At 48.3% G+C, this 23567-nt stretch overlaps 1 protein-coding gene across 1 annotated transcript in view; it reads right to left on the bottom strand.

Annotated features, from left to right (window-relative positions):
• clec16a (C-type lectin domain containing 16A) overlaps nucleotides 1–23567 on the bottom strand; it is a 57739-nt gene that overhangs the window by 12328 nt on the left and 21844 nt on the right. The window contains 11 exon segments of the mRNA XM_035397281.1: nucleotides 2960–3127; nucleotides 4709–4913; nucleotides 5174–5325; nucleotides 9965–10085; nucleotides 12844–12972; nucleotides 14122–14172; nucleotides 15543–15587; nucleotides 16890–16999; nucleotides 17472–17594; nucleotides 19513–19613; nucleotides 23041–23167. Coding sequence (XP_035253172.1) covers nucleotides 2960–3127; nucleotides 4709–4913; nucleotides 5174–5325; nucleotides 9965–10085; nucleotides 12844–12972; nucleotides 14122–14172; nucleotides 15543–15587; nucleotides 16890–16999; nucleotides 17472–17594; nucleotides 19513–19613; nucleotides 23041–23167 — 1332 coding nt within the window.

Raw genomic sequence — 23567 nt, 5'->3', positions numbered from 1 at the left:
ATGTAAAAAACTGGTATCAGCCAGCTATCACACCGTATGTAAAATCATGAAATGTTTTAGCCTCCTCTTAGCGAATCATGTTGAGTGCAGATCTTTTATCAATGAAGTGACTAGCAACCCAAAATGAGAGAACTGCCAGTGTCCTTCTGGAACCACATCAGATCTGAAAAGTAACTTTCCACAGGTGACAAGCATTGTCTCGATTGTTTAAAAATGCTTACATAGGTTTAATGACACAAAGATGAGAAAAGCAGAGATCTTCCGAACAGAAATAGCTTTTGAATATCAATACATTGTATATTTAAATATTTTGTGCCCCTTTCATTTAATTCACAGTTTTCTTCATAACAATGAATACGGGTCATCTTTAGGATTACCTAACCAATTCTGCACACTATGATCCCTCAGACCCTAGTGGCCCCTAACAACCACCTATCGACACCTTAGCAACTAACAAAAACTCGAGCAACCACTTGTAATCACCTAGTAACCCTAGCAACAACAGAGTAATCACTAAAGTGACCACCAAGTAAAATTCTAGCAACTGCCTGTAATTACGTAGCCACATTGTTATATTCACCTACTGGCACCCTAACAGCCATCTTGTGATACCTAAGCAACAAACTCATATACCCTAGCAAACAATTAGCGACACCCTAGGAACCAGTTAGTAATGCCCTAGTAACCACCTGGTGACACCCTAGCAAGCACTTGTAATCACTATAGTAACGACCTGGTAACATCCTAGCAATCACACCCATCTGTAATTACCTAGCAGCACCCTAGCAATCTTCTAGCGACACCCTAGCAACCATCTAGTGTAGATTAAGCAGCCACCCAGTAGTCGCCATTAATCACATATTAACCACCTGGTAACATCCTAGATACCGGAAATCCTCAACTAAAATCTTTCCTCCATGGTTTCCAGGCATTAACCTTGCTTGCATGTTATCCATTCTGGAAGTGGAATGAATGAGATGGGTGCAATGTAAGATAGAACCTGATCGGTGTGATGACAGCATATGGTAACAGTGTGTGCACTTCTAAGCAGAGCGCAAAGGGATAAAATACCCAAATACAGACAAAACAAGGCACTTCAGAGCTCACAGTTTGTAAATACTATCGGTTCATCTGGAGGTTGTATGATTTGGAAGCCGTGAAAGGGACACCAAGTGTGAATGTGTTTCTGAATTTAGGTTATGAGTGAATTCATATTGTTGTATATTCCCCAAATATGGTAAGAGAGAAAGACTGTGTGTGTGTTTGTGTACATGTGCAGGGATTGTATTCGTTTTTATTGTAATTGTTATTATTCTAAGGATCTCCACTGAAATGCATTGAAATCTCACACACTTAACAGATTGTGTGAGTGTGTGTGTGTGCGCACACATTAGGGTCGTCACAGTAAGAAAAAGTAATAATATAAACACACACACACACACACACAATAAGACAGAAATATTGGTGGGGGAAATTGCATTAAAGGAACAATGAGCTAAAGGAATAATGAGTGCACATTAGCAGTGATTAGTAATTGTAGATTATGAGCGTGTTTGTGCACGTGCGATTGCGGGCATGCGTGCAAGCCTAGGTATTGTGTGTGTTCTTGGGGGGGGCGGGGTGGGGGGGGGGGCGTGGTGTGGTTGTGTTTTACAAGGACTTGGCCATTGAGAGTTCTTTTTAAAAATTTTGCTTTTGTTTGCAAGAACCACAGGCAGCTTCGTCAACAGTTCCAAAAGTGCTTCAAAGAGAACTCCCAGCTGTCATTTGGATATATGGTCAGGCAGTGAGGAGGGTGGCAACGTGCCACATTGGCATACATCCAAAGTCAAGGCCTTCAGGTACTGTATTAGTGGCATCAAGAAATATGCAGCTGTACAAATCTATAGATGTGTTTCTTGTGCGCGTGTCTGTGTGTATGCGTCTGTGTGCAATTACTTTCATTGTACTATATTTCATATATGATGACTGACAAGGACGACACTGCTACAACAAACTTCTGAGCAGACGCAATAAGAGTGCATTTCTCAGAACATCAGAACAGGAGAATGAAGATGACCATCCTACCAAGGTTGCCAACTGATGTGTTTATTTTAAAGCTAGTATAAAGAAGTCAAACGGATCCCGCTTTTCACAATTGCAGGGATACTGAATAAAATACAAATAAGCTATACAAGAGTAAAGAGAAGCCATTATGGCCATATATATATGTATGTGTCTGCCAGAAAAAGTGAAAATGAATCTATGTTTCTTGGAATCTCTCTCAATGAAAGCCCCAAACACTGGAGCCAGCAGGCAATCTGAAGCACAATCTGCAGACGCGCGTCAGGCAGACGCACAAGCGAAAGAAAGGTGGCGTGTGTGACACGCCTCACCGCCTGAGTAAAATGCGCGCGCCTCGCATTCCCCCTCCCGTACGCCCGTACGCCGTCCCGCCCGTCTGCCCCGGCATTCCCCCGACCTCCCCCCCCGAAGCGGCAGCCGGACGTCCCGCTCCGACGGCTCTGGGATTTCCCTCTCGCCCTGCACTGCTGGCCTCGTCCTGGCCCACGCCTCTGCGGCTCACGCCTTGGGCACTATCCGATAATTTGGCCTTCCTGATTTAAAGGTACGCTGGCAGTGCCCGACAGGGAACGGACACAGTTGTGAACCTGCCGACACCTCCGCGGCCCAGCGGCGGCAGGCGTCACCTGCCCACGGGATTCACCTGGCACTCCGCCCCTGCGGTGCTACCAGAGCCTCTCTGCCCCGGTTCACCTGTGTGATGCTGTTACCAAAGTAAGGATGTTACCTGTGATGCTGTTACCCGTGCGAACGCGTTACCTGTGCAAAGGCGTTATCTGCACAAAGACGTTACCTGTGCAAAGGCATCACCTCTGTGAGGCCAGTACTTGTGCGAAGGCATTACCTGTGCGAAGGCATTACCTGTGCGAAGGCATTACCTGTGCGAAGGCATTACCTGGCACTTTGTCGACGGAGGCGAAGACGGAGCGCTGGACGCTGGGGTCGGTGAGCCCGCGGCGGGCCTGGTCGTAGAAGCGGAAGGGCAGCTGCTGGGAGCAGGAGGCTGCACCCCCCCCGAAACCCAGAACGTCCGAGGAGGGCTGGACGGGCAGGTCCAGGAGCGCTGGGGAGGGGGGGGGAAAGGGAGGGAGAGAGAGGAGAGGGAGTAAAAATCATTTTCCCTGCCGTGCTCACATCTGAGTCGCACCCGCAATCCAGGCTCCAGCGGCGTCCGCTTCTCTTCTGCTCTGGCAGAGAACTCTATTCCTGAAAGGCCACGTCGGTTTCTGAATTTCATAGCACCTTTGGATCTTAATTATACCCATAAATCAATTAAGCAACATTATTTTCACTGCATTTACTGATGAGCTCATTGATGATTGCCGATAACTGGAAAAATGGTTTAATGTGGTCTACTCTGCGAGCTGAATCAGCGCTGGCAAACACAGCCAATTCCGTAATCAGGCCAGGGTGATTGGCAGAACCAGAACGCACACCTGTCTTCCCACGCCCTGCCGAAAAGACACATTGGGATTGTCGGAGACTGCCAAATTTGCATGTCACAAATGGAACAAATTTACCCAGGGGTCTAAAAATAGTTAAACTGTTCTACGCAGAACAAATACAGGAGCTCTTAAGTCCACAAGCACACGGACGCACACGCACACATGCATACACAAGCACACACACGCATACACAAGCACACAGAGGCACACATGCATACACAAGCACACACACACACACATACACAAGCACATGGAGGCACATGCACACATGCATACACAAGCACACACACGCATACACAAGCACACACACCCACATACGCAAGCACACGGATGCACGCGCACACACACATACACAAGCACACAGGCATACACATGCACATGGACGCACGCGCGCACACATACACAAGCGCGCGCGCACACACACACACACACACACACACTAAGGCCATCGCCCTTTCACAGCTATACTACATTTCCCTGCCAGAGCCATGGAGGTTTTGCGCATGTTTTGGGGGTTAAAATGTGTCAAAGGTCATAACAGCGCATCCAGATTTAGCCATTATCATTTTTAAATGACCATAAATATGTTACACTGTATGCAGCAAAGGGAAAGCTTCACAAAAAAGGGGCATGGCAGGTCTTTGACATGCAAAACAAGCTCATTTTGGCTTGGCCACAAACTTATAATAACCAGAGAAGTGGCCATAAACACCCAGAATGCCAAAAGCATTCCCAAAATGCAGCCAAGGCATTGCAGGAAATAACGGTCAGGGCATTAACTCCCAGTTTTTGGAGGGAGTCCCTTTTCTGTGTTGCATTTCGGTGCCAGTCAGGCAGTACATTCTGGAGTGTGTCAACGCCGATTTGTTTATTTATTTTTTGAAAATTGCAATGCCGTGGGGATTTGCCCAAAAAAAATGAAAAAAAATCATGATCGTAAAACATGAATCAGTCGACAGGGGTGAGTCACACATTTAAAAAAAACATCCCCCTCAAAATCCTGCTCTTTGCAATAGTAGCTTCAGGATTCTCTGTAACTGGCCGGACGGCAAGCAGCAAGTCACATGAGTAACACAGAAGCATCGTGCTGAGATGAAGATGAACTCTGGCTCAGAGGGGAAAGCAGCCAGGGAACGTTCTACTGCATCTCCGTGGCTACAGCATGCGGTGACAGGGCAGAAGGGGGCGGGGCTTCTCACCTGCGATCCTCTGCATCTTCATGCGGCGCGCCTGGATGCGGCCCTTGGCCAGCCGCTGCTTGGCGATGATGCAGCGGATGTGGTCGGCGAAGATGAAGGTGGCCTGCAGGATGGGGAAGGGCTTGGCGTGCGGGTTGGAGGTGGGCTTGTGGATTATGATGCTCAGAGCCCTGCTGTCGTCCTCCACACCGGACACCTGCATGTCCTGGGAAAAACACACACACGCACAAGCGTACACACACACACACGCACACGCACACAGACAGACACAGACACAGAGAGAAACACACACAGAGGCGCAGACACTTTTTACTTTGTAGTACGTCAGTGTATTTCAGAACACTGTTGTCTGAGATGCTCTCTTTGCTTTTAACCCTTGAACTGCATTCATCACACACTGCCGCCTGTCACTGGGACACAGGCGAAGACCACAGCTGGAGCCCTCCGCAAAATCGCCACGGTTACCTGCAGGAGGCCAGCGAACTTGACCACGCCCCAGCCCAGGCGCTTGGTCTCCGGCTCCACCAAGCTCATCTGGTAGATGTCCACCGCCAGGAAGCGCTGGGCCTGGCTGCCATCTTTCGACACCACCATACAGGCGATCAGGTCGCTGTTATCTGCCAATCACAAGTGCGCAAGGTTAACCGCCAATTAATTAGCACACACTGTCCGCCAATCAAAAGCACGCCCCCGAACACCATTAGCTGCCAATCAGACGTGCGCCCGGGAAATACACACTGTTACTCGCCAAAGAGAAATATACCTCAGAAATGCAGACTTTATTAAAAGTGCATAAAAAGCTGCACACAGATGTTCACAGTATCCCAGAACCTCAAACCATTTCAGGGAAGATGCACAGAGGGATCCATCAGACTGGGAAGGCTGCCGACCCTGTGGTTTGTTTTTTCACCTTCTTTAACTTCCTGCACGCACATCAAGACCAGCTGATATCTATCACACCTGGGTTCTGCCTTATGAACAGTCACCCTCCCTCCCTCCCAACCCCACAGATCAATCCGTGGTTTCACAAAAATCAGACAGACAACTGAACAAAAACGTTTAAACGAAGTGAACAAAAAGCAAAGTGTTGGCTCTGTAACGGAGATGCTGGGATGCTACCAGTTTGATTCCCTGTGACCCTGAGCTGGCTACAGAGTTGATCTGCGCAAAAAAAAAAAAACATACAAAAGAAAATCATCAGCCCCAATTTTCCCACATTCCAAAGTTTTCCCACATTTAACCTCGGCGACCCGTGAGACGTTCAGTGGAACGCTGAGCACCAATCCCGCCAAAAATGGCATTTTTATTTGCGTGCAGGGGCACGTCAGGTCCATCCGGGCTGCCTGCAGGCCCACACAGATACTGGCGCAGTATTTCTTTTATTATTTTATTTAAATTTTTATTTTTATAGAAAGGATCAGAAAGGCGCACCCCCCCCCCCCCCCCCCCCCCCCCCCCCCCGGCGCCGACGGATTTTACTTGCTGCGAAATTCCCTGGAAACGCCATCTCCGCTTCCTCTCTGGGGAAGCGGCTCTCTTTAGAAAGCCTCACCACATTAAAGGGAAACCACGCCCGGATTCCACGTTACTGCGTCTGACTGAGCCGCCACAATGGGAAGCAGCTGACAGCGCACCTTTGCTGAGGTCGGGTATGATGCAATAAGCTCTTTAAATGTTCTATATTATCATGCAACAAATTTGCTTACCATCCTTTTTTTTTACAGCAAGGAACCGCCATCTAAGCAAGGATCTCCTGAACCAGCTTAACGCAGCGGGTGTGAGGCTGAACACGCCCGTCCAGACGTTCCCCAGGCCAACCACTCTGCACCAGCCAGGCCAACGAGAAGCAGATCTGGGGTTTTTACCCAGATGCCAGTGGCCCGATTGGAAAGGGAGGGACAGGACCGCAGTTATGCCGTCCTCACGGAGGAGAGAGGAGCACAACCACGGCTGACCGTGAGGAATTTGTGGACAGGCCTTCCGCATAAAACAAGAAATCAACCAACGTCCTGCTCCTGGAAATTTCATCCTGGGGACATTTCTCCAGGCCTGCTCGGCCTGACATCAAACTGAACCCAAACTGGGCTCCGACCGAACTGAACGTCTAGGCGAACAAGACTGGCTATGCCCTGAAAACAGAGCAGCTGCTCAGAGAGCAGCGCCCCCTGGGCTAAATCTGAGGCACTGCAGAGTGGAAGTGGTCAGGGACAGAATCGACCAGACGACGCGAGTGACTCAGCGTTCGTGTTTGGACCACACGCACGGAGCCCCATAATAAACTGTAACTTTTTATTTCCCGTTAACTTCACTTCCTATTGAAACACACTTGACCATGGTCTGCAATGTCTCAGACAGTGGTACCAGTGGTTCTCTCTTTTTGTACGTTTCTGTCACGTCTGCTTAGCTTATACTCTGTGTGTGTGTATGCGTGTGTGTTTGTGTGCCTGTGTGTGTGTTCGTGTGCATGTGCTTCAGAGAACTGTGGTGACTCAGAACTGGGGTAAACTTTTTGTAAATTCATTTTGTGGCAAAATGATATTGTTTCTTGGCATAGTTTGAAGGGCATTTACCAGCACCAGATGTTAAAAATGTTCAAGATAAGCCTTGGTGTCAGTGGGTGTCATTTCCTATTTCCTGAAGGAGTGAAAGAACTGTGTGGTGGAGTGTGTGTGTGGGGTGAGTGACTGTATAGGGCTCCTGGCTCTAGCCTCCGTTGCTGCACGCCACAACAGACGACCCCACACTGCACCACAACAGGTTCTTGGTGAAGGGGGGGGGGGGGGGGGGGTGGTCCCCAAACTCGAACGTGGGGGTCCCCTGTGTGTGCAGTAACTGAAACACTTTACACTTTAAACACAAGTTACTTTTGTAATATTACATTTGTCATTTGCATTAAGGGCCGTTTAGCAGATGCTATCATCCAGACTGACTTACAGATTGCATACGAAAAGGTTCAGGCAAAGAGCTGAGTCTGCGTCACAATCGCCCGACGCCACCTGCAGTAGCAGGTGCACTGTGGGTATAGCGCTTTAACTGTCAAATACAGCGCTATACGCAGCGCGGGCAGGGCTAGTACACCCATAACAAACGGGGTCGGGCGTTAGCCGAGCCAAGGCGCAGTGCAAGCAGGCGGGTCTGCAGTCGCCGGCGGAAGGGGAGCAGGGACTGGGCTGACCCGACTGCGGCGCGGCGCGCGTGCCAACACGACAGCGGGCGAGAGAGGTGAACGCCGTGAACGCCGCGTCCGCCGACCGACGGCAGAGCAGGGCGTCCGTCTCCCAGGCCGAGCGGCGCTTTCTCCAACGCGCCGCACGGCGCGCACGCCGCCGAGAGCGCGGCCGGGATTCGGGTCACGTTCGCCGCGCGGTGCGGCTACAGTTCACACGATCGGCTACGGCTAATGACCTGGGGGCGTGGGGGTGGGGGGTGGGGGGTGGGGGGGGGTGGGCGGGGGGCGGTATGGGGGGGCCGGGGGAATAAACTCTTTATCATTGGGAGATACAGAAAGAAGAAGTTAGCTTTTCGTTGCCTGGTCAACGTCATGGATTTCAGCAGCCGCTCTTTTTTGAAGGCCGGGTGTCTCTGAACGTGCAGCCGCCGGGTGGAAACACGTAGATAAGAGGGCGCGAGCGCACCTCTCAGTTAAAAAAAAATTCCCATCATTGACGGACTCACTATCTTGTGCCTATCTTGAGTCCGTGCAGGGCAAACATCGGATGCAGTCGACACGGTCATTTATCACAGTGTTTCAAATGCCCTTGTCTTTCCTTATCTTATCTTATCAGCCTCCCAGGCCTGCTGTGGCTCCAGACCAAAAAAAATTATACACAAGAATAATTTAATCAGGAAAGTTTTGGCCAGGGGCCAGAAATGCACTGGAGCAGGGAGGCAGTTAAGAAGGAAAGACAATGGCGACTCATAAATTACCACACCGATCATAACCGTGTCAGAACAGGCCAGAGAGGAGCCGTGGAGGCCTGGTACGAGAACAAGGGAAATTAGGCAGGAAGTGAGGTAGAGCCGATCCCGCCCCCGACCCTCCCGTCCGCCTACCCACCTAGAGAGGGCCGGCCCACCGTTTGCTCTGAACCCGTGGGTCGTGCCAGGAACAGCATCACCGCCCACGGCAACAGCGGGAACCAATCCCGCGAGGAGGAGAATATGACTCACCCCCGAGACAATACAACAAACTCGCCACAGCTCAAAGAGCACGGCCACGGCCACTGACACAAAGCCAGAATACTACGCAGGTTTCTTCAGTCGAGTCACACAAAACCCGATTCCTCGTAACCACACCGATTCTGTCACATTTTCATTATTACTTCACATAAAAATACAGGCCACATGCTCTGTACAGTACACTTCACGTACAGGTAGCGTCAGAAAACAGAAAGCCTGGGAAACTGAAAGACAACTAGCGTATGCAAAGCAGAGGCTAAGCAAATGACACGGACACGAGCGTTGCAAAACGGCTGTTTGGAACTAAGCCGAGCATTTGTGCAAGACTCATTGACTGTGAAAGAGGCGTTAATGACCGGGGGGGGGGGGGGGGTGGGGGGGTGTTGGGCAGGAGCTTCAGTGTCAAAGACAAGTCAACCTGTTTATGTTTCCTAAGCGACTGTAGCCAAGGCGATGACATGGTAAAAGCGAGAGTTGAGCAGAAAAGGTCGGCGGTGGGCGGGCAGGCGCGCGCGCTCCGGGGCGGTGATGCCTGTGCAAACGTGTGGATGAGGTCAAAGCACGGGGAGAAGCGGGGGAGCAGCCTGGGGCTGCCGCGGCCAGAGTCATCAACAATGGCGGTGACCCGAATGACTTTGACGCTCCAATTCTCCCCCCCCCCCGCCACCAACCTGTGATCTATACTGTAGAACTTCTTTTACAGCTGTAACAATTCCCTCACACCTAACTGTGCCTGATATCAAAAAGGCAGAGATTCTCTGCAGTGGTTTCAGTTCATGATAACGAAGGCGGTCATTATTATTGTCATTATTATTCTTGTGTGTGTATATCGTCATGTCGGTCAGTCAGTGCGAGAACATCCAGTCCAGGCCCATCAGTCAGGCTCGAGGAGGGTGTTGGGGGGGGGGGGGGGGGGGGGGCAGGGGCATTTCAAGAGGGGGTGAGGTGTTTCTGGGAGGGAGTAAGAAGGGTGTGGTGTATAGGTGGTGTGACAGAGGGCGTGCAGGGGGTTGATGGGGTGCAGTGAGTGTTATTTAGCGGTGTGGTCAGAGGGGGCGCTGCTGCTCCAGGACTCACTCAGGTCCAGCACGTCGTCGGTCTTGATCAGGTCCTCGGGGCGGGTGAGGGGCAGCTGGGTCTCCGGCTCCTCCTGCAGGTGCAGCGACAGCGAGCGCAGCATGAAGAACACCCGGATCGCCTGCAGGGAGACAGCCATTTCAGTTATACACCAACTTTACAGACATTTCAGGTATTCACCAACTTTACAGCCATTTCAGTTATACACCAACTTTACAGCCATTTCAGTTATACACCAACTTTACAGCCATTTCAGTTATTCACCAACTTTACAGCCATTTCAGTTATACACCAACTTTACAGACATTTCAGGTATTCACCAACTTTACAGCCATTTCAGTTATACACCAACTTTACAGCCATTTCAGTTATACACCAATATTACAGTCATTTCAGTTATACACCAACTTTACAGCCATTTCAGTTATACACCAACTTTACAGCCATTTCAGTTATTCACCTGCTACACCAACTTTACAGCCATTTCAGTTATTTACCTACTACACCAACTTTACACCCATTTCAGTTATACACCAACGTTACAACCAGTTCAGTTATTCACCTGCTAGACCAACTTTACAGCCATTTCAGTTATACAACAGTGAAATTTTTATTTAATCACTGTTGGTTAATGTGGTGTGGGGATGGCTGGTTTAAGCAGCCACACCTGCCCTGGGTCAAGCTAATTGGACCTGGCCAATTGGATAATTGGTTGAGAATTAGATAATTGGCCAGGTCTAATTGGACCCGGGAACAGGAGTGGCTGCACCTGTGCGTAGTGAGGTAATCACTGCGCACAGGTTAAATCTGCCATCCCCACCCACACCAGGGAGCTTCGGTCATGACTGCGTTAACATCTGCTCACTTTGGCTATACCATCTTGCCAAACCCTCGTGGAATAAATGTGGACTGTTTGAACATCTTCTCCCTGTGTCTCTGTGCTGGAGGGCCCCAAAGAAAGCCACTTCGGTGGCCGGTGGCAGGCGTGTTTGCCACAGTGGCGCCCAACGTGGGGCTCCTCCGGCACAGCAAAGAGGCACAGGAGGGCCAGCCAGGAAGCACACTGGACGAGGGGCGGCTGAGGTGTTCCCGACAGGGCTTCGGGCGGATCCTCCGGGCCAAGAATGGGGAGCGGAAGATGACCAGGGAGGGGAAGGAGGCAATCCTCAGCTGGGACGCTGAGGAGCTGCACCTGGCCGAGGAGGCAGGTCAGCGACGGGCGGTGCACGAGAGGTGGTCGCGCCGTGAGCTGGACTTGGTCGGGAAGGCGGGTCAGCCACGGGCGGCGCACGAGCGGTGGCCGCGCCGTTTTGCTTCCTTTCTCGTCCGTTTGGTTGTTTTTCGTTCTTTGTTTTGGCCTGGTTGGTTTGCCCGGAGCCCATGAGGGGATAAGCCTGCAGCCGCCCGCCAGCAGAGCCGACTGGCGGCCACCACAGCCACGAGGGTTCCTGGTCCCCAGCACCACAAGGCCAGTCCACCAGCCCACCAGCCCAGCCACCCCACCACAGCCCCTGGAACAGCCCAAGCCGGTGACGCCCCCACCAGCCAGCAGAGCAGCCCAGGACTTCCCATGCTCCAGGAGGGAGGAGGAAGAAGGGCTGCCTTGTCGTCCGAAGGAGGGTCACCGCATGTACTGGACTGTTCCGGGGCCACCCACCCTGACTTTAAATTTTTTTTGCGTGTTTGGAGTGTTTTTGTTTGTTGTCGTCGGCTTTGTTGGGAGTGTGGGAGGGTGTGGGGGGGGGGGGGGGGGGGGGGGGGGTAGGCTTCGGCCAGTGAGTTTCCCTGGCCTCAGTTTGGCGTTGGGGGTATGTGGTGTGGGGATGGCTGGTTTAAGCAGCCACACCTGCCCTGGGTCAAGCTAATTGGACCTGGCCAATTGGATAATTGGTTGAGAATTAGATAATTGGCCAGGTCTAATTGGACCCGGGAACAGGAGTGGCTGCACCTGTGCGTAGTGAGGTAATCACTGCGCACAGGTTAAATCTGCCATCCCCACCCACACCAGGGAGCTTCGGTCATGACTGCATTAACATCTGCTCACTTTGGCTATACCATCTTGCCAAACCCTCGTGGAATAAATGTGGACTGTTTGAACATCTTCTCCCTGTGTCTCTGTGCTGGAGGGCCCCAAAGAAAGCCACTTCGGTGGCCTGTGGCAGGCGTGTTTGCCACAGTTAACATTACACATAATGATTATTAATGTGTCTTCTGTGCCTTCCTGGAGATATTGCATTTCCTGAGAACAGCACAGACGTTCTCCACTTCTGTGAGTCTGCTAGGTCAGTGTAATGCACTCAGTCCATATGCAGCCCAAACAGAACCTCTACAAAATCCTTAACAAAAAGGCTTGTGTGTATTAACCCCAATATAGCAATGTTATTTCCGACAGGCACCCAAATATATTACACACATTATTACGAACATATCATCAATTACAAAAAACGCACACCAAACGTAGTGCGTGGCCAGGGATATATGCATCATAATCGCTTCTCTCGGCTGGGGAGATGCAGAATCCCTACAGTCTGATAAAACACTCAAATTTGATGAAAAGGGTTAACCATGCGGTCTTGCAAAATAGGTTCCTCATAGAAATTCAGTAGAAATTCATGGTTAAATAGATGGTAAATAAAGTCTCAATGCTCTGGGAAGCTCCCATCAGACTGAAGCCACAAATAGCCTGAGCCCGTCTGTAGCCGGAAAAACAAAACACTGCTGTCAGGACAGCGGCACTTGAAACTGTCCATGCTGAATCCTGGGGACTGTGAGGCATGATGGACTTGTTCTCATCCAGAACCTTCCTCCCTGCAAGCTGTAACCCTGCAACAGAGGTGCGTATGTGTGTGTGTGTGTGTGTCTGTGTGTGTGCGCCTCACCCTGCGTGTTCTCTCCACGTCTCCACAGGGCAGCCTCTTGACGAAGTCGATGCCGGTCAGCGGGGTGCCAGTAGGGGGCAGTAGGATGGAGGCATCCATCATCAGGTACTCCACGTTTAGAGGCTTACTCTGAGCACACAAGGACATGCACACCCATACAGACACAGACACACAGCCAAGCAAAGTGTGGTCACCATGGTGATCTCACAATCTTGCACCGATATTCCAATTTGACTCCTAAAACTTGTAATTTATCAGCATACACCAGCCCTCTTAGCCTCTCCCATACCAGCAATCATTTACAATGGTTAAAGGGTTCCCTTAAGAGTTCTGTTGAGCACACAGCTTGGGAAAGGTTGAGTTCACATGCACACAGGTGCACAGGCACACACACGTGCACACACTGGCGTACACACACGTGCACACACACAGGCGCACACACGCGTGCACACACTGGCGTACACACACGCACACACAGGCGCTCACACAGAAGGCGCGCACAGTGTGCTTTATACTTAAGTGCTCTTGTATATGAAATGCAGGAAATGAGGCTTTTGCTTGTTTAAATTTGACAAGTCCTTCACTCAACAAGTATGACCTCAAGCCAACATTACATAAACTAGAAAGTATGTACAAGTATGACTTCCGCCAACCAGTAGCCAGTGCTCTGTTGACCTTTGACCGTTTGGATACAAAATGTCATCATTTTATTATTTTATCCTATTAGACATTAGTGTGAAACTTTGTCATAATTAGCGTATGAATTCTTGAGTTATGGACAAAAGCGTGTTTTGTGAGGTCACAGTGACCTTAATCAGTTCATCCTGAGTACAAGTGGACGTTTGGGACAAATTTGAAGAAATTCCCTCAAGGCGTTACTGAGATATCGCGTTCACGACAGAATGGGATGGACGTGAGGTCACAGTGACCTTGACCTTTGACCACCAATATCTAATCAGTTCATCCTTGAGTCCATCTAGGCGTTCCTGAGATATTGCATTCATGAGAGTCGGGACGGAAAGACGGACGGATTGGACGGACGGACAACCCGAAAACATAATGCCTCTGGAGGCATAAGAAACAAAACCAATAGGGAAAACAGTTTAGTCTCGTGAGCGAATTCCTGTGTGTGTCTAGATGTATGTGACTACTCCTGTGCGCATGTTAGCCAGCGTGCATGCGCCTGCGTGTGCGCATGTTAGCCAGTGTGCATGCGCCTGCGTGTACGCATGCCTGCGCGAGCATGCGCCTGCATGCGCCTGCGTGGCTCAAATTTACCGTCATGCTCCTGTACTCGTCTTCAAACATGTCAAGGAAAATCTCTTCTCCCTGCGTGAAGATAGAGACTCATGATCAGAAAGAGAGGAGAAGAGAGGGGGAGAAATAGAGGGGGAAAGAAAGAAAAAAGAGGGGAGAAGGAGAGAGAGCAGAAGGCCTAGAGCAAAGCTGCCCAATCCTGTTCCTAGAAATCTACCGTCCTGTAGGTTTTCACTCCAACCCAAACACAGCACACCTCATTCAACAACTAGAGATCTTGTTGAGCTACAAATTAGTAGAATCAGATGACCCATATTATGGTTGAAGTGAAAACCTACAGGACAGTAGATTTCCAGGAACATGGTTGGGCAGCCCTGGCCTAGAGGCTTCACTTTGCATGTGTGCCAACCCCTCGCTGACTCCAGGAACATGGAAACAGGCCAAATTCGGCTCTGCCAGCACAAACTATTAAGCCTACACAGCTGGGCATCTCTCAGGGAAGAGAAGAGGGGGGAGTCTCTGTGTGCTTTAGCTGAATAAGACTGAAAACACAGGTGCAAGCGTTGCTCATGGACCATTAGCTGCTGAGAATTTTAAGCAACACATACGCTAACTTATACAGTTAAAAGCATGTCTGAAGAGCGCTTACACTTAAATTATCCTTAAGTTTCAAACTTAAAATTTTTTAAAACTCAATCTTAAAAACCGGGATTTGCTACACTTGAGGACTTTCAAGGTTTCTCAGGGAGCGTGGGAACCTGGACAAGGAGCAGCCAAACTGTGAACAAACCAGCCAAACCGAGTCCAAATGCACCAAAACCAAACCACAGCCTGGGACAGCCTGTGCTCTCTCTCACTCTCTTTCAACAAATAACTGCAGAAGAGCAAAGGACTGATCCAACTCCTTCAGTTCAGGAAAGTACTATCTAAACATTTGTTTGGGGAGAGAAAAAAATCCAAATTAAAAATAACAAAGACTAAACTGTTCAATTCAAATTTCAATTCAATTTTATTTGTATAGCGCTTTTTATAGAGAACTGTCACAAAGACACTTTACTGAGTAGCAAGGCAAGGGCAAAAAGAGCAAACGCCAGGCCTGAACCCCCAAAACTGTGGCTTTTCAGAATCAGGATTAGGTGCCACAGGTGGGTCTCATGCAGACTCAGTTTAAAAGTAGATAACAGGCACTTCAGCTGAGGAATAAAGACTGAAAAAATGTGTCATGGCCTTACCAGAAGAGCCACGGCAGCTTTTGGCATTCAAACAGAAACACCACCAAAAAACCCCCCACAACCCAATCATGCCATGACCTGCCAAAACGCGAGCTGGAATTACCAAGCGTTGGCGCGACCGCAATCGTGTTCTGGAGATGCCAGGCGGGCCAGACTCCGCCAAAGGGAGGCGCAGGCAAACTAGAACTACGGTTGAGCGGGTTCACTTGCCTTGTAAAAGCGGCGCAGGAGGTGCAGGCTCTCTTCTCTGGCACCCTAACGCGGAGGAGAAACGGGTGCAGGTAACGCCACCGGGAGAAAAATTGAAAAATTAAAAAAAAGAACTGGTTTTTTTTTCCCCCCTGCTAGCTTTGAGGTTATCCACACCACCCTTACAGCGATGCGAATGAAAAAGTATGCCTGCTTTTCGAATGTTGGCTTTTTTTTTCGTTGAATAGATAATGACCGGTAAACTCTGTTGTGTTATCGGTCACATGAGGTCATATTCATTTACTATTGGCACTTGGAGTGGACTAGATGAAGGTCAGTTATGTCCAAATATATGAAACCACAGAATTGAAAGAGGGTGTGCTTCATTTTTACATCAACGTATTTGTGCGTAAATTTACAGCTGGTTAATTACCATTTAAGTGGACACTGTTCGTAATTCTAATTCAAACCGCTAAATAAAGCCTCCCCCATTGAAAGTTAATTTCATTAGTCAGATATCAGTCCCTTGGTTCCTTCACATAGCCTTTGGTTAATTCTTGTTTCTAAGTTTTGAACCAAAAAAAAATGTCAGGAGAATTTCCTTTCTAAAAAAGGCAACTTGTTCTCTTCCTCAAACGTTCCAGTTCTCCAAAGAAGTGCTGTTCCTCGGAAGTCACAAGAATGATTGCTAATTTGACCCTAGACAATAATGTTAAAAAAGTGATGATAAAAGGAAATCAAATTAAAGATGAATTTCAAATATATATATACACAGAACTAAAGACTGGGCCATTTTTGAAAAGAAACCAAGCATTTCAAAATGATGCCTTTAAAAGGTTATAAAATATAAAACATGAAACAGAGGAATGTTTCCATAATAGTTTCCATAATAAATATTGGGCTGGCTACATTTGCCTTGTATCCAGCCTGGTCTATGGCTGTGTGCCTAACAGAGATAAATGTGCAGACTGAAAGACAGGACAGCCTGTCCCACTTTAACCAATACGTCACAGACGTATTACATTCCAAACCATAGGCTTTAACAAGAAATATCTATCAGATATATATTTCAGCCCTCATTAAATCACCCATCATAGTCTACTTGATGGTTATTCCAGTTAAAAGTCATTCAAAGTAACTTTAAAACTGTTATTTACAGTTACACTAAAATTATCTTGACGTTGGCAAAAAGTCATTTATTTTACAGTTTTTTAATGTCTTTTAAAATGGTTTAAAACTATCGTGGTTATAGGCACCAAAACTTCATTTGGTCATTTAAAATTATTTGAAATGGTTAAATGTTATTTAAAAAGTTATTACTAGTTTTAACCTAAAATGTGAAGGCATTATTTAAAGAGGAAAGGCTACCTCCAGGCAGGCCAGGTGGACATCTTTGATGATGCAGCCGCTGGGGGAGAGGACCGACTGCTTCAGGAGGAGGCAGCTGAGCTCTAAAGTAGCCAAGCGCACCTTCCCATCTGTACAAAACAAACAAAGAGAGAACTACTGATCCCAGAACAGCGCTCAGCAAGCAGACCACACTGTAAAATAAAACTACGAATCCCAGAACAGTGCTGAGCACAGAGACCACACTGTGAAATAGAACTACTGATCCCAGAACAGTGCTGAGCAGAGAGCACAGCGCAATATAAAACTACTGATCCTAGAACAGTGCTGAGCAGAGAGACCACAGCGCAATATAAAACTACTGATCCCAGAACAGTGCTGAGCAGAGAGACCACAGTGTAAAATACACACGTGCATGCTTAAAGCATCCTTTTCAAAAAGAAAATGAGGAGGGTGCTACGGCAGTGTTGGGGGATTGGGGGGTGGAGGTGTTGGGGGTTAGGGTAATGAGGAATGAGGAAAGGGTGGGTGTTGGGTGTTGGGTGAACACATAAGCACAGGGTTAATGGTGTAGAGAGTTATGGGAATCTCTCTGGGGCATACCGGGCTGAGCAGCCTGGCTCATCACACGGATCAGCCTCTCCACCAGCACCTGGCTGTAGCTGCTCCTCTGCTGATCCCCTTGCACTGGCAACTGCAGCTTCTCCAGGAGCAGAGGGTTTATTCCTGTACACAACCAAAAAAACAACTGTTACGCAAGTATTAGACATCAAACACATAGAACACACACACCCACACCTCAACCAGTAAACAATCATTACAAAGGGATTAGACAACAAATGCATTATGCACACGCACACACACACACACACACACCACAATCAATAATACCCTTAAACAAACAGTAGACGCCTAATAAAGACCATCACACGCCCATGAAACACACCCTTCTCACATACACACAGACAAGCTGTGACAACCCATCTGGCAGACCTTTCACTTGCTTATCAGCGTTGTGAGATTGAGGTACACAAGGCTGCTTGCTTTCACTTTCAGGATGAGGCTGAGGTAAAAGAGGCCCAGGCAGTAAGACGGGGCTGGCCACAGACACAGCGAGGCGCCACTCCGAAGGAACGGGTTGAGACACCTCAGGTCACACCCCCTCTGAACGCACCGCGCTGAGGGAGGTGCGCGTATACTGACAACAACACCACAGCAAAGCAGCTTTCCATCCGCTCATTTTCAATAAAGTTTGGCTCTTTCGCCTAATGAGCGATAAGGGAGAGAAAGATGATTTGCCTAACATGCATGACACACGACCCTTGCGCTTCAATTACCAAGATAGAAACTCATAAAACAGAAAGCAAAGCGCAGTTCTCCGAACTAATGCAGATCCCTGACTCACTCCCAAATGACATCTGCGATAAATTACTTGCGGAATGACATCTAGGGCTGCCTGCAAGTGATCTCTATCAGTCTACAGATGTTAGCTGGACAGCTGGGCCGAAAGATATCTCGTTTTTAACAAGGAAAAGTTTCTCTCTCAGTTCGCCCAGTCCCTGGCAGGACGAAGCCGAGAAGACGGCGGCGTGGCTCCGGTCCACGGCCCGAGCTGGCGACTAAGCGGGGTGGGGGGGGAGGGGGTGAGCCTCGCCCTGCACCAGGGCTGAGCAGGGTTAGGGTGGCCCTGCGGGTACTGCGGCCCTCCAGGAACAGGGCTGAACAGCCCCTGCCAGAGCACCATATGACCTGGGCATGTCATCCCTAGGCCAGGCCTGCTCCCACGCTTCGCTGCTCCCATCCCCATGGATCACGGCCACAGCACAGCTGGGAGTTGCGTAATCCGGTAAATCTCGCTGCGGTTGGGAAATCTGGTAAAAAACACTGCTGTTGTGTACTTTGAGAAAGATCACAGTAGTAATGCTTCAATAATCTGATAAAGATAACTATGATCGTAGCTGTGTAAAGAGCACAGCTTTGGTAAAGATCACTATGATCATAGCTGTGTAAAGAGCACAGCCTTGGTATAGGTCGCTATGATTGTAGCTGTGTAAAGAGCACAGCCTTGGTATAGGTCGCTATGATTGTAGCTGTGTAAAGAGCACAGCTTTGGTATAGGTCGCTATGATTGTAGCTGTGTAAAGAGCACAGCTTTGGTATAGGTCGCTATGATTGTAGCTGTGTAAAGAGCACAGCTTTGGTATAGGTCGCTATGATTGTAGCTGTGTAAAGAGCACAGCTTTGGTATAGGTCGCTATGATTGTAGCTGTGTAAAGAGCACAGCTTTGGTATAGGTCGCTATGATTGTAGCTGTGTAAAGAACGCAGCTTTGGTATAGGTCGCTATGATTGTAGCTGTGTAAAGAGCACAGCCTTGGTATAGGTCGCTATGATTGTAGCTGTGTAAAGAGCACAGCTTTGGTATAGATCGCTATGATCGTAGCTGTGTAAAGAGAACAGCTTTGGTATAGGTCGCTATGATTGTAGCTGTGTAAAGAACGCAGCTTTGGTATAGGTCGCTATGATTGTAGCTGTGTAAAGAGCACAGCCTTGGTATAGGTCGCTATGATTGTAGCTGTGTAAAGAACGCAGCTTTGGTAAAGAACGCAACGGTCGCGGTCGTCTAACCTGGTCGAGCAGCTCACCTTCGCTGTGAGACATGGCGTACAGGAGGCAGAGGACGAAGAGGGCGTAGTAGTCATCGTTCGTGCAGTCCAGGGCGTTGTAAACCATGTCCAGGAAAGGCCTGAGAATTCACACACACACAGGCAAAATCAATCTTACCATCCTAAAGTAAGGGGAAAAAATCATAACTGTGTTATGAGACAAATCAGACAGTCAGATCAAAGAAATATTTAAAGCGCGTAACAACGCACGTGTTACAGGAAAACCTGTGCAAGAGAAGGCATTCCAATTACCCAGCTGTTTCTTCTGGCCCAACGCACCATGCACAGCTTTCACTTTACGCTGTGAAGACCTGGTCACTTCGGGTCACCCTCATTTTGTACTGTGAATACCCCTGGGCATTTTTGGTCACAACACCACACTGTTGGGATTCCGGGTGTTGTTTTAAGGCACACCAATGTTGTACCCTGGTCTTCATGTTTTTTTTTTTTTTTTAATGGTGACACCACAGGTATTGATGCAAGCAAGGTGAAAAATATTTATTGTTTCACACGCAAATGCAATTTACCATCATCATTCCGCAACTGAAAACCGCTTGGGAGCCAATAGCGCGAGCGTTCGACAACAGAAAGGAAAAGTGGATTCACGCTCGAGACAGTGCCCGACTGTTTGGCGATGGTGAGAAAATGGACACGTTTCAGCACGCTGGAATGGGGGAGAAGTTCGAAGAAGGCAGACGTGTTCCACCCTGTCGGGAAACTCCCGGAGAATTAAACCTCAGACCTCACGAACAAGGGGCGAATAAAAGCACTGCAGAGCACCGTATCCTATGACTATGACCGTCAAAATAAACGGCTTTTGTTTGCGACAGGATGGCTCCTGCAGTCCAAGGCACTGCAGTTCATACGCCAAAGGTTTCCAAGAACCTACATACCCTTCAATTTATAGCTATTGGCTCCTCCACCGTAACCTCCTGTATTATTCATTATTATTATTGCTAGACAGTTTTCTGCACTGAAGAGCCAAACCTCAGGAAGGCCATCTAAAAATCCCTAGATATCCAGTGCTTCCTTGGTTTACTTTATATGAAATTTGGTTTGCGGAGGCCGGGATAGGGGAATATGAGCCAGTACAAACAGAGCGCTTGGACTGCTTTTCTGTTTTTCTTTCATTAAAAAAACAGTTCAGTGCAGACAAAGAACATTCTTGGCGGGTGTTCTGCATCACACTCAGCTCTTCCAGATCAGAACGAACCGGGTCGCACTGATTGCGGTGATATGCTTGGCTTCAGCATTGGCTTTAGCCTCAGGGTCAGCTGTTGGGATGTAACCTCGCGCAGATTGGGGCTTATGCCAGACAAAGGGCAAAGCAACGCATCGGTGGTGCCAACGGACGTGCACCCGCAGACTCGCACCGCTCTCTCGCTCTCTCCACTCTCTCACTCTTCCCGCTCTCTCACCCTTGCCGCACTCCCTCATTCTCTCTGCAAGAATCTCGCTTTCTTTGTGCCTTCTCCGCCTGTCCTCCCTTACCCTGTCAGAAAGAAAACGGCCCCCCTCTCCCATGCCTCCTCAGGGGAGGCGAACCTGTCCCGGTGAGGTCATACCAAGCGGCCAAAACCAGACTTCGTTTTTGAAGCTCATTTCCTGGTCTTGTTGTTCCTGGTTGCTCACTAGCGCCACTACGGTTGGCTCCAGTATAGGTGTTTTCATATCCGGTTTCCATGTAAGTCTACAGTACAAATGCGGTCAAAATACAAAGTCAATAATTTTCTCATGAGTACAAATAGTCACAATATGTGTATTTTATTCGTCTTATGACTGTCCATGGGTCGATTTCATGATTTATTGTGTCATTTGGGCACTGTTATAATATTCGTTGTGGACCAATGAGGTACAGTTTGCGTCATGATTACTGCGGAGGACTAAACTATAGTAGGGGCTACAGTCTATGGTCACTGGGTGGGAGGTGGCGCCTCTTGGCCTTGACATTGCGGCTCCGACCACGGTCCACCTGTGCGAAGTCAGAAAATGCAGGCATCCCATTTGGTAGTGATTTCATTATGGCGTGTGCTATTTACAGCTGCAGTAGACGACCATAAAATAATCATCCTCTGACGTTTTTCAGTAGGCGAGTCATTTTTACTATTTCCTTTAGCCTACTTAACCAAATAATTAGTTGGCAGAAAGCGTAATCAGCTTGCTATATTTGGTAGTCCAGCCTTGGTAGCCTATGCTAAAACTTCGGCTACCAAGCTATTTGACTAGCTAGCTAACCCTAACCGGCAAATATTCAATCTGTCAAACGTGTTTGACGGCTTGTCAGTTGTGTACATTCCGTAATTGTCTACCTGGGCCATGCTTCACGCATGTGACAAAGCTACTATAATCCCGATTTTGGGATAAACATTGCAAAATTTTCAGTTTCACAAAGCGAATTAAGAGTCTTAAGGTTTATTTGCTGAATAACATACAACACACGATGAAATCACACACACAAAATTTAACGAAATTAACCATCTTTGTAAGACTGGTATTTAGAAAGGAACATGTTTTTAACATTTAAGAGACTGACAAGAGCATTTAAGACAGTGGTTCTCAGAATCGGTCCTGGGGGCTCCTTGCGTATATTGGCTTTTCTCCATTGGTTTTGATGATTTACAAGAAAAAAAAATAGCCTAATAATAATAGAAATTCAATTATTTTTGTCTTCATGCACCAGGTGGAAAACTTGCTGTACAAAGTGCGTTGTCATATTTACACGCCTGCAGATCAGTTATTAAAATACTTGGTAGATTTGTTAATCACCGCTGACAGTGTTAATTTTTATTCGGTAGAAAGTGATTTGCGAATGATCGGTCAGCTAGCGTCACCCAGCAAGTGAACACCACAAACGGCGATGGAGTAGCTAGTAGTAGCAGGCTCATTAACTGACTGGCGAAAACCTACGACGATAACTTGCTCGGTTAACAGCAGATCTACCAGACAGTTATACGAAAATTAGCCTAGTCAAATCACCAGTAGCCTACACATCCCCGATTGATTGACCATCAGTGTAGTCAATGTTCTTCCCCTGTGGTTCATATTGCTAATGCGTGAGCTAACCACGGATAGCCTACCTAGCTCACTGGCAAGCTGATATGCTAGCTAAGCATATTCGTTTTGCTGAAACATAATTGGAGGTAACTGAACATAATTGTATTATTAATGTCATACATATAACGTGATTACATGACACAGTACAGTCACGGATGGAAATTAAACTCCGTAAACATTTGATCATATATTTTAAAACATAACGGCAGACAGTCAGCTAGCCTCAAGTTCGTTCTGCAATCGTTCGTTCAGGTTGATGGGCTTTTCCGCACCGGACTGTCAATCACATTGTAAAAATCACAAGACCGCTTAACCCTATGGTTTTGGCTCCAAATCGACAACATGGCCAATCGACAACATTGAGCTTCAAAACGTGTTTTAGAGACCCACGGAGAGTCAATGGGTGACGTCACAGTGGCTTTGTCCATATTTTTTACGGTCTCTGGGTCATACCTGCTCCTCAGGCCCTGGGCACCAGCGGCAGCGGCCGCGGCGGTCTTCTCCTCGTCTGTGATGTTCTGCTCCGTCAGGGTGGAGGGCTCCGACACCTTCGACTTCTCCATCACCACCATCTCGATCTCTGCGAACGAGCACTAGCACATCACCTACACCTGCAGAGCACCTCTAGCTCTCTGTGAATGAGCACTAACACATCACCTACACCTGCAGAGCACCTCTAGTTCTCTGTGAACGAGCACTAACACATCACCTACACCTGCAGAGCACCTTTAGCTAGCTCCACATGCGCCTGTAAATGACTGCAGCATCTCACCTATAATTGCGCCACACTAACATGGTGAAGTGCTAAGTGCCACCTGTACCCACAAACCAGTGCTCAAACGTCCCCTACCCCTGCAAACTAGTGCCAACACTTCACCTGCACTTAACAATGAGCACTAAAACATCACCTACGCCTGCGAACCAACACTAACACATCATCTGCACTTACAAATGATTGCTGCCATTATGGATAAACATTA

Source organism: Anguilla anguilla, chromosome 17, assembly GCF_013347855.1.
Source record: "Anguilla anguilla isolate fAngAng1 chromosome 17, fAngAng1.pri, whole genome shotgun sequence".
In the NCBI taxonomy this organism is placed as follows: domain Eukaryota; kingdom Metazoa; phylum Chordata; class Actinopteri; order Anguilliformes; family Anguillidae; genus Anguilla; species Anguilla anguilla.
The sequence above is the reverse complement of the archived record's forward strand: the minus strand, read 5'-3'. Positions and strand labels throughout refer to the sequence as shown.